Source organism: Diadema setosum, chromosome 5 (genome assembly GCF_964275005.1).
Source record: "Diadema setosum chromosome 5, eeDiaSeto1, whole genome shotgun sequence".
Taxonomy (NCBI): Eukaryota; Metazoa; Echinodermata; class Echinoidea; order Diadematoida; family Diadematidae; genus Diadema; species Diadema setosum.
The window spans coordinates 40,852,294-40,863,674 of record NC_092689.1 but is presented as its reverse complement, the minus strand read 5'-3'; the positions used below and the strand labels follow the sequence as shown (position 1 = coordinate 40,863,674).

At 37.4% G+C, this 11,381-nt stretch overlaps 1 protein-coding gene across 1 annotated transcript; it reads left to right on the top strand.

Moving 5' to 3' along the window:
• Positions 1-349: 349 nt before the first annotated feature.
• Positions 350-6,222, top strand: LOC140228711 (uncharacterized). Its single transcript, XM_072308990.1, has 3 exons — positions 350-616; positions 1,693-1,841; positions 3,898-6,222. Exons 1-3 carry the CDS (start codon positions 524-526, stop codon positions 4,082-4,084), a joined length of 429 nt encoding a protein of 142 aa, XP_072165091.1. The 5' UTR covers positions 350-523; the 3' UTR covers positions 4,085-6,222.
• Positions 6,223-11,381: the final 5,159 nt, after the last annotated feature.

The following is an 11,381-nucleotide window of genomic DNA, read 5'->3' as shown; positions in this document are numbered from 1 at the left end:
AAATATACTTGTTTCTTTTTTCTTCTTTTTTTTGTAGTTACATGTATATAGAAACCCCTACTTGTCTCATCGGTGCCTCCTAAAGAACTGTTCTCTTCGGGGCTGCACCGAAAGTAAATAGTTCTTGTGGAGTCACCTCTGCCCATACTTTGAACAAGAAACTCTCAAGGCAAAATATTTTAAACTGTATACAATCATGTAGTTTTGGTTTCAGAGAGAGAGAGAGAGGTTCTACTAGTAGGCAGTCGAAAGATGGCGCTGCACTCGTTGTCATAGTAACCGAAGCGCTATGCGGCTGCTGGAATCAGCTGCAGCGCAGCATGCACAGCTCAACACACGTACACAACGTATCGCTTGTTGTTGCATGTTGTCTACAACCCACGCCATAGTTGTGCAGCCTACGACTCAGTACGAGGGGATGGTTGCATACCACAAACAATTGCAATTGGCAGCCAAATTTTCAAGAGAGCAAGAAATATACTGCAAAGCTTCCCCACAAAGAAACCTTCTCTGAGCCGTCAGGATGAGTGAGCAACAGTATCATTGGGAGGCACTAAGAAAGCAGCGTGTCATCGATAGAAAATACGCTGTCATGAACAAATCAGCGGCAGAGCAGGTAAGTTCAAAACAATTAACATTAGAGTCTAGATTTCTAAATTTAATGTCCAGAAATCCCAGAATGAAGGCTGGCCTTTCTGGTATTGGAATGTTAGGTTCTCATCTTTCTTCTATTTTTAAGGAATGAATCTAGAATTCTACATAGATCTATCTAAATAACGTTAGAGTTTAACTTAAAACTTTCTAAGGGGTAACGTAACTCAAAGTGTGGGATTTTCTGGAAACGGAAGCTTAATCTTGTGATGGATAGGCGGGTCGCCTATCCATCTAACAGTAACACGTTGTCGTTAGATTCGATTTAGTATCTAGTAGAACATAACAATCTAGAATCTAGATCCAGTTATTCCAGGCACTATCTTACTAACCTTAGGTTAGACCCTTTCTGGACGGTCTAGCTCTCTAACTGTTGGTTATTCAATCCCATGTTAGGGCCCAGATCTAGTGATAATCTTTGTCAGTCAGTCATCAGTGTTTGTGTCAGTGACGCTCTGGCTCTGTCATAAAAAAGTACCTGTAACAACAACAAGAGTACAAAATACATGTATGTGTGACATGACTATCACAGTATACTGCCTGTTGTAGAGAGTTTCTATCATCCTAGCTTTAAAGACTTTGTAATTCTAAATGAAACCTGATATATTCCTGTATCCCATATAGACAGGAGAGGAAATGGCTGATTAAAGGGAACAAGCTAACATGAATAACTTTCACAAATGTGACAGCAGTTCAGTTTGTCAAACATTGACTGCATGAGCTGATCTCAGTCAAATATGAAGGTGAAACACAAAATCATGTGATTTACTTCCTTCAGCATTGTGATTTCTTGACAGTTCAGTATTTTCTGTCATGCCTATGTACTGTAAAAGCAATGTAATTTGAAAAGTAATTCTGTTGTTTCAATTTGCGTGTTCTTGTTATGTGTCTGCATAAAATTAGCACACATAATTGATTAAATGTAAGCACTGTGTTCAATATTTTCAAAATCTTTGTGCAATGTAGTTTTGACCATACACACATGATAGCAATCCTTACCATACTGACTGATCGTCAATCGCATCTCTGTGTCTATCTCAGCGACAAGAAGATGAAGCAAATGCACATGATGCAGCAAGAGCTAAGCTGCAGAGTGAACAAGCCATGCATGAGAGAAGAAGACAACTGGCTGAACAGGTGAAGCAGCGAGACAGAGAAGGAATTCAGCATTCCTACTCAGAAAGAGAAAGGTAAGTCAGAAGTACACATTTATAATCAACATCCATAAAGAGTAAAGGATAGTTTGTCCCTGAGAACAACATTTATCATAACTCTCAAATGTCAATAATCTCACATACACATACAAAGTATACAGCAGGCCAATATAGCAAAAGTGTACACATGTGTAATGTCACTAAATAAGTTACAAGTGTGTATTTGTAGGAAGATGATGCAAGGCGCTAAAAGTTCCAAAACTTTCACGAAACCTCATTTTCTAATTGTTCGTCTGATAGTCTTTAACTTTTGATGGTTTCTTGTGGTCTTAAGTCATGCTTCAAATTGAAATTAAAAAAAAAAAAGAATTCTAATGAAAAAGGTAGAAATATATATATATATATATATATATATATATACATTTTAAATTCTTCCATGCTTGAAGTGTTCCATTCAGTTGAGTTTTATATTTCATGTGCAGCATCTCTGTATATTTACTATCTTGCCCTTCCCCAAGACAAATAAAAAGTTATTGATTTAATACTATGCTTTACTATAAACATTAATGTACTTGCAGAAGAGCACAAAATGTACTTCTTGGTCATTCTCATATTCAGCCATTTGTCAACATCCTTGCAAGACACAATAGATAATCATAAAACTAGAAATACCAGTAGCACTGAAATAGGTTTCTCTCTGATGTTGTCTCATACAGGCCACTTTGTCAGCCTTTCACACTTTGAATGGCCGTGTGTCATTTTCTACTTTGCTCTTTTATGCTATTATTCTTTCATCTACATCTGTCATGTGTTCCTCCTATTCCTAAATATGCCACACAAGTGGTTTATATTTTTCCAGTTTTCTTTCTATCTCTCTATCTGTGTAGTTTAATGCCAACTGGAAATTTCACATTATTCAAATGCACTTTATCTCCCCCACCTCTCTCCCACTCATTTCCTTTCTTCTTCATCTTGTTCCTAACCTCATTAATTCTCACTCATTTCTCTTCCTTTCTTTCCTTTCTCATGTTTGTTGTCACCTTTTCCATCATATCCAGTGAACCATCCGATAAAACCTTCCATTATCAGCAAGGACACAGAACACTGACCGTCCAGTTCCAGGACTAGCTTATGCAGTACCTGATCCATCTGGAAATATGGATATCTGTGCTGGGCAAAATATTGACCAGCTGTTACTAAATTATGCCACAGAGCACAAAATGTGTCAAAAGCAACTTCTTTGTCAGCTAGTTGGATAGACTGTGGATATTTGGTGAAATATTAAAGAATACACTGGTCCATCAGTACATCAAAGGACCATTGTGTACATTTCACCAAGATATCTTATTAGTGTGCATAGAAGGCTTCAAGTTATGGCATCACTTCTTCATCCTAAAGCAAACAACAAAATGTTCAATGATATAATGAACATAGTTATTTTTAAGCCAAAGAGACTATAGTGGTATTGTTATTACTGTATTGGGAAGGTTATATTCCATGTCTTTCATGTCTTAACTTTCAACTCAGTGCCATAATGTTAGTCTGTCTGACCATGTGCAATTGTAGACACTAACTCTTAACTCATTGTCTTTTGCAATTCTAAGTGTCATGAAATAAACAGTGTTCTGCTACTATTTGTGCTGTTTTGTTATCTTTATCTGCTGTGTCTATTACTTGTAAGGCAAGGATTCAACATCAAATCTTATTTCTGAAGGATCATTCCATGGCATTCACAGAGAGTACATTAGTGATGTGATATTATGTAAAGTTTCTGTTTTACTCTTTTGTCCAGACTTCTGTTTGTGCTAATGTTTTTAGTAGGGCAGCAAAATGGATGCATTGTATGCATCCGTTTTACTGCCCTACTAAAGCATGACAATAAGTTTTTACTATGTGTCCAAGAACTATAACATAATACACTTAATACAAGTTGATAGGATGAAGTGGCTTTGGGCATTTACTCTTCCATTGTACCCATATGCCTTTACCCTACCTTGTTACTTTTCCCTTTCCCTGCTGTTACGACCCTATTCCCCTAAACCCTATCCCTCCCATCCAAACCAACCCATGTGGCTGGCATCCCATTTTCCAGGAATATTCAGCGTCTGTTGTCCGAGCGGAATTGGCACGATGAAATGATTGCAAAGATGGACCAGGAAGAGAAGGACCAGCTTCTTAAAGACTTGCTTCGGGATCATGCCCAAAAGTCCAAAGTCCTACGCAACCATGGTCTGTACCGAGGGGATGCAAAATTCTTTACTGACCCGCAATATAATTGATAAAAGATGCAGCAAACCTATTAGTAAAACATACATTTTTGGCTGTATCAAATCTATCGCACAATTGTCACAAAAGTTACTTTGAGGACATGCATACTGAAATGCTACATGCTGTGAATCATTGGTATTAACATGTTGCAGAACATGCATGACAATTAAAAATTATAGCAAGTTGTGTTTGGCCACTGAATGCAAGACATTCAAAGGCAAATGAATTTGCATATTACAATTTTGTAGTGTATAATTCATATCGATTACAGATAAAACATGGAGACTAAGATGTATTTTCTATCACGTAAATTGTTTGTGTCACGGTTTGATTCCCTTATTTTAACTATCTAAAATTGTGATTGTGTGAAAAAATCTATTTTGTGCTTGTACAGTTTGTGCTTTTCCAATGTCAGCGTTGTCAATGTGTATGCATGAGAGCACATACCACATTATACATCATCTGTATAATTTACTTGAAACAGTTGCATCAGTTTGTTTACTGTGCTGTTTGTTTGATATTTTTTTTTTCTGTTTTTTTAATTTTTGAAGACAGTTTAAATGTACAAACTTCTGGGGGGAACATGCTTTTTGAATACTGGAAAACCAGAAATATTCGCTGCATGAAATTTTCTCAAAATTGAAGCCAACTGCTTTTTCACTACATGAAATGTTCACGAATTACCATTGGCATTTAATGCATATACAATTGTAGTGTTATCAAGATTTTTTTGCATGCATTTTAGTTTCGTAGATCTTGGCTTGGGATATTCGTGAAAGTTTCATGCATGCAAAAATTTCTGGTTTTACAGTTATGTACTCACTTGTAGCGTGTGTGGTCGATGATGTTGGCAAATGAAGAAAAAAAAATGCGTAGTAATCTGTGGATTGAGTCCAGTATGATGCCCTGTATCTTTTTTTTTTCTGATTATTTTCATTTGGTTGATCAGTCATAGTAGTGTAGCATTTTTTTAATTATTATTATTTAACAGAAACTATTCAAGCTGTACTAATACTTTATATCTATGTAATTATCACTACATGTAGTTGAGTTTAATTCAGTTAAATCCATCCCCACTGATCTGAGAAAGATTATCCTGATTTTGTGCATCTTGGTTTCTTTTAGATTAATGTTTAGTAGATGCATTGAATATTTAGTGTTCTTGAATACAAGGCTTTAAAGCAGTCTAATTGCTTACATGGAATATGTGATCACATTTTGCAACCGTACAACAAACTGTGTATAGACTAATGAATTAGCAAAATGCACTAATGTATCTCAAAGGACATCTGAACTTTTCTATGCACATTTATGTGAAATGAACCCATGTTTTGCAGATTAATTCTTAAGGGCTTCTGGCTGGTATGGTGGTTGGTGATTTAACAAATATAGTGCAGTGAAATCCCTACAGTATTTTTTTTTTTCCCTGACTACAAAATGTGCAGCAATTATCTTCTATTTTTGTGTCAAATGAATATGCTATCAGCTTCTCTGGGGAAAAAGCATCATAAAAATCCTGAAACTTAATACAATGTCTCTAAAGAATCTATATAATTTTGTTTTATTGGTGACTTGGAATGTTCTGCTTTTTCATATAAGAGGCTTTCCCCCCCCCCCCAAAAAAAAAAAATAAATAAATAAATCTTGGTTCACATCATGTTATGATATGCAATATGTTGTAAACTCCAGTATACAGTTCATTCATATGCAAAGTGAAAAATAATAGTAAAATTTCTCATACATAAGCAATACCTTATTTCGCGAGCTGGTCTAACAAGTCAGAAAAAAAAAAAACTCACTTTCTCATCCATTGCCTGCCCCAGGCTTGCACAATACTGAGAAGACAAAAAGAGTAATACTTTTTCCCTTTTTTTCTTGAGGACCTTGGCGTACTGGTTACCCCAAAGATGTGAACAGTTTTAAATCAAAGATCCAATGCCTGTAGCATATACTAGAAGGGAAAACGAGGCTTTGGTACTTGCTTGCAGAATGTATCGTTTTCTGTATGGCAATATTTGAGAGTAAGCATCACTAGTTTCATATGGTGTTCGGGAAAAATTATGTGTATTGTTGCAACTCTAGTGCACTGATGTGATTGAAATGATTGAGATTCTTGTTTTGTAATAAATGTTGAGAATATATGGCATGACACCAGTGGTGTTTTTGTAGTGCATTTCATTTTGTCTTGCATGTCAGCTTGCAGGTGCATGTGTGTGTGTGTGTGTGTGTGTGTGTGTAAATTGTGTGAACACTTTATTTTGTACAGAAAGTACAGTTTAGATTACTGTACTCATTTTATTTAAATGGAAATGAAATAACTATCACAGCTGTATCATTGAAAAACGTGTGTTTGCGTGTATGTTTGCGTGAATGTGTGAAGGGAGGAGTGAGACCAAGAGGTCTAATTGAGAAAAATCCACCGTAGGGACCAGTCGAGAAGATTAATCAACTCAGACGAATGAGAAAGTTATGGAATTCATGAGTTTCACAATGAGAGTATGGTATTGGTCAAAACCACAATTGGAAATTCATCATTGTAACAACAATTACGATATCCCTTGCAATGAAGTTAAACAAACGCCTTCCTTTGTCGTCTGCTCGATATATCAGCCTCTTCAGTCCCTTTCTAAAGTCATCATTGCTGCGATAGGATTAAATTTTAATAATCTATCTCGTATCAAATAAGTTAGATTTGTCTGCAGATCAATGGTAGATATGTGGAGTAATAACATCTCCTTGTTGAATTAACATCGTTGTTGCAACTAATGTCACAGTTTCTATAAATAATGAAAAAGTTCCGTAGTTTTATCACTGTACGTCGATTTTATCAAAATATAACAATATTCTTGTTTTGCCTATACGCTATGGAATTTGTCTGCAGTCAAACTCTCCACTGAAAGAGAAAACGAAAACAAACCGACCTTCAAGCCACATTCATTTTTCCGTTTATTTTCGTTGTAAAATTTATATAACGCGTGATTTCGGGGCACATTGAGATTTAAAAACCAAACTCGGGCTTGTCACCAAATACGATGCGCAAGCAGAGCTTCGTAAAAATTATTGCAAAATATGAACAGCGCCACCTTGTGTCTGACCTTTTCCCCTACCAAGTATTGTACCAACAACAGTATGCCAACCCACCCCTGTTGCGGATGAATAGGGCCTACTCCTAGTATTTCTAGTAATTTTCAGAACTTTGTAAATATATAACTTTGTAACTGATTATCAGAGTTTCTGTAAACTGCAGTGATATGTCAACTTCTGATATTTTCTGCATTGACAGAATCCTATGATTGTAAATAATATATATGTTTGGGGTAAATAAAAATTACTCGACTGTACAAAAACATGTCAGTGCACTTATCTGACATATCAATTCATAAAGATCTCTACTTGTAGATAATACCATTTTAGTTTCATTTGATGAAATTAATCGGAAAAGTGATAAAACCAGCTTTTCAGGACGAGGGTAAAATTACAAATACTCTCACAACATACAGCTCAGATTTACACTTTTGCACATATTTTTGGACGGAATTGACTTCTATTTCATATTCTTTATCATGAAGTGAAATTTCATTTCATTACAACAAAATATAGCCGACATTATATTAGGAGTTAAAAAAAAAATCTTCTATGAAATTGCTCAGAAGGCGTTTTCACATTAGCCCGATAAAAATCCAAGCTCGAGCGTGTTCTTCGCGATCGCAAATTAGCGCGCAATTTCATTTCCTATTCACATCAGCCCTAAAATAGCGCACTAGTTCGCAGTAATTATCTTGCTATTTCGGAAATTTCCCGAGTGGGATTCGAGACATTTTCTCAATCAAATAGCGCGCTAATTTGTATTCACAATATCAAATAGCGCGCTATTTCCAAAGTCAGAAAATAGCGCGCTATTTCGAAACATCGGGCTGTTGTGAAAACGCCTATTAGGCGTTTTCACATCAGCCCGAACATTTAAATAGCGCGCTAGTTCGCATTAATTATCTTGCTATTTCAGGCGGAAATTTCCCGAGTGGGACTCGAGACATTTTCTCGATCAATTAGCGCGCTAATTTGTATTCACATTATCAAATAGCGCGCTATTTCGTGATCGGGTTAATTTCCCAAGTCAGAAAATAGCGCGTGTATTTCGAAACATCGGGCTGATGTGAAAACGTCTAGTGAGACGGCCTTAACGAACCCCGGTTATCAAAGGCACAAAATTAATGCACCTGTCGAATTATTTTATGCATCTATAGAAAAATGAAAACTGTTTGAATAACTACAGCCAGTTGGAATTTCATCTCTTGAACCTCCTTGGTGAGTCTCTGGAGGCCCTACGGGTAGCTGTCTGTAATCTAAGAAGACCTAAGCTTTTTGGTCGCGCAATCGGATCTTCACTGTAAGAGCGTTATGTTGTTGGCAAACTTTGGCTACTATTCAAAACATTATGTCATGCACTTTACGGTCCACTTGGACGCATCTCTCGTCGATGAAAAGGAAATCTCATGCCTTCATTCATCCGAATCGGTATCCTAATCCTATCAACGTCCACCGTACGAGGTGACCTATTTGCACTTTGCCTATGTAGACATCAAAATCAGAATTTCACCTGCATTTTCCTGCTGAAAATGGCAGTGTGAAGTATATACAGTCAAGATGCTTCGGACAGTTTTATATCAGTGTTGTCAGTTAATTGTTTGATTTTTTTTTTAAATTGTTAAAACACCTGTTGAGGTCGGTGCTTTTGTCAGAAATTAGTTTGTTCCGAAGTAAGTCTCTGCCGCGAGGACGACACGTTCTTTCATCGAGTCCTCGTAACATCCCATTGATGTCTGTTACCCGTAGCAACACGGTGCGTAGTGCATTGAAGTGAGAGTATGACCGCACTGCATTGACCCACTACGCAGTGCACGTCGTCCGATGTATGCCCGAGGTATGGTGCGTACGAATGTGTGTGCGTGTGTTGAACCAGTACATCCGAGTAGATTCTACTACCCTGAACTCAGCGGGGGCATACCGCATGCAGACCATCACCAACGAATCGGTTTGCGTTGTTGCCTAGCCTGTCTATGGCCTTGGTGTGTACACAAGTAATGTGTACAATAGATCGTTAGTGCACACAGGACGAGTGTGATGGTCGTAGTAGAGTAAATAGATTCTGACTTGCAACATTGTGCCCATCTACCCGTGATTGAAGAAGTCTGTCAGACGTTTCTAGGGACATCAGAAATATGACAGTATACAGTGTTCGCAGGTGAGATGCTGAAAAATATTGTCCATCGTCAATGCCGTCAATTCCACGTAACAAACTGTTAGTGCATACTCTCAGCCGGACAAGTGCCGCGTAACGTAGCGTAGCGTCGCGTTCTACTTGCAGGTTGGCTTCTACTTTCGCAACCTCTTGCTCTTGTCGTAGTAGGCTACTGGGAGTCTTCATTTACGTTTGATCATAATACTTTTCCAGCAGTTGTTAGATCCCCTTTAGTTTACAGCACACCAGGTATACAAACCACAAACTATGGCAATAAAATGGTGAAGTGATCGTCCATTCCACTATCTTGTTTTTAGCAGCATTTAGCTCGAAATTCTAGGGCTAGTCGATCCGTCGCCTGAACAACGAAAGAATCGGTCGCGGTGCCTACCCTCCTCTCTGAAGAAGCACATCCACATGTATCAACGATGAGGACAAGAGTCATGAGCAGTACAACACCAGAATAAACCAAAGATGTAACGATGAAGGGTTGCAAAAAGAGGAAATGCAGAACTGTCTTACTACATTGTATCAAAGCCAAAGGAGTCTTTTGTGTTGAAAGAGTGAATCTGCACTCTCCATCAACTGCTGGGCGGTAAGTTTGCAGCAAATTTTTTGACTGGTAAATAAAGTTCCTGCTTCATCCCTGACCCTGTTCATTGGACACCAGTCTTTACCTTTCCAGCTTACTTCAGTTATTAACAGTACTATGAAAGTTTCTGATCTATAGAGCCTATTTGTTTTTTCTCATGTGTTAAAATTTCATAAAATAAAAAGACAGTGTATCATACAGTCACACACGTGTCTTACCATCCAACCACACATGTGTGCACGTGTGGTTGTAACTTGTTCGTTGCGTTGTAATGTATCCACACTACACTAACATTAACACAGCCCAAGTGGCTGAATACAGCCTTATTAACATGCGATTTACATCCCACCACCATCATGAAGGAAATTTACCTTTATGGTATATTAATTTTCTCCTTTTTTCAACAAGTTAATTTTCTTGCAATAGTTTTCAGTCCATTCTCACCACCTTTTTACTTTTCTTGTCTAGTCACAAATGTTCATGTGTTTGATTGTACTCCATTTTTCTCACAGTCTGCCTGTTTCCTGAGTAATTTGATACACATACAGTACTACATATGGTAGCCCTACTACATATTGACCACCCTTATTGAAACCGACCGTGTATAATTCGCGCACTGAACACTTAGTACGCACTTCTCTGCGCGCAAAGCACATAAAAATGGATTGGCTTTGAATGTAGATGAGGATGGTGTGGGAAAACGCGATAATTCACTGTTCATTAATGGTTTTAATCAAGGACAAAATTTCGAATGAATATTTTCACCGAATCGTAATGACAGCACAATGTAATGTCTATGGAAGTTTCTAAAAGGCTTCTAAAAAGCTTCGTACAACACGGTGTTCAATACAACTCGGTTTGCGTGCATTGTCAATGCAAAAACAGCGGTCGATCCTAATAACGCGATTTACCGCGGGGAGCTGAAACGAGGCCACGCAAGTTCGTCGGCGATATTTTTGCACTGAAACTTCGAATCGAAAAGGGAAAAACGGCATTTGATAGAGCTGGATTTTCTCAATCACGTAGGTCAAGTTTTTTTACGTGAATTTCAGTGTTAAATATTCTTATCAAGCAAATAAACATTAGGCGGTCGATTAGTAGTAGGTCCAACCATACATGGTAAACTGGTGCTAAATTTGTGCAGATCATATTGCATGCAAATTCTCTGAAAACTAACCAAACAGACCAAAATTTTCAGAATTGTTTGTACTATATTTCTTATTATATTAGAATTGTTTACATTGATTTCATTGTTAACACGGACCTGATATTGAATGAAATTCAAACAAAGAATATACAACAAAAAAAGTGTGTGTGTGTGTGTGTGTGTGTGTGTGTATGAAGTTGGAAGCACAACTACAAAGATAGATGTTCATAGAAACATTTGCCGTGACTGACACTTCACAGACTGACATTTGTGACAAGATTAGAAAGGCAAGGAGAAATGACAGAAACTATTTGAATGAAATGGAAATCA

Bases quoted from the DNA above. Each gene is read 5' to 3' on its own strand.
- LOC140228711 (XM_072308990.1), top strand. From the start codon at position 524: ATGAGTGAGCAACAGTATCATTGGGAGGCACTAAGAAAGCAGCGTGTC. The intron at 617-1,692 runs GTAAGTTCAAAA...TGTCTATCTCAG, and splicing joins ACAAATCAGCGGCAGAGCAG to CGACAAGAAGATGAAGCAAA. The intron at 1,842-3,897 runs GTAAGTCAGAAG...CCCATTTTCCAG, and splicing joins TCCTACTCAGAAAGAGAAAG to GAATATTCAGCGTCTGTTGT.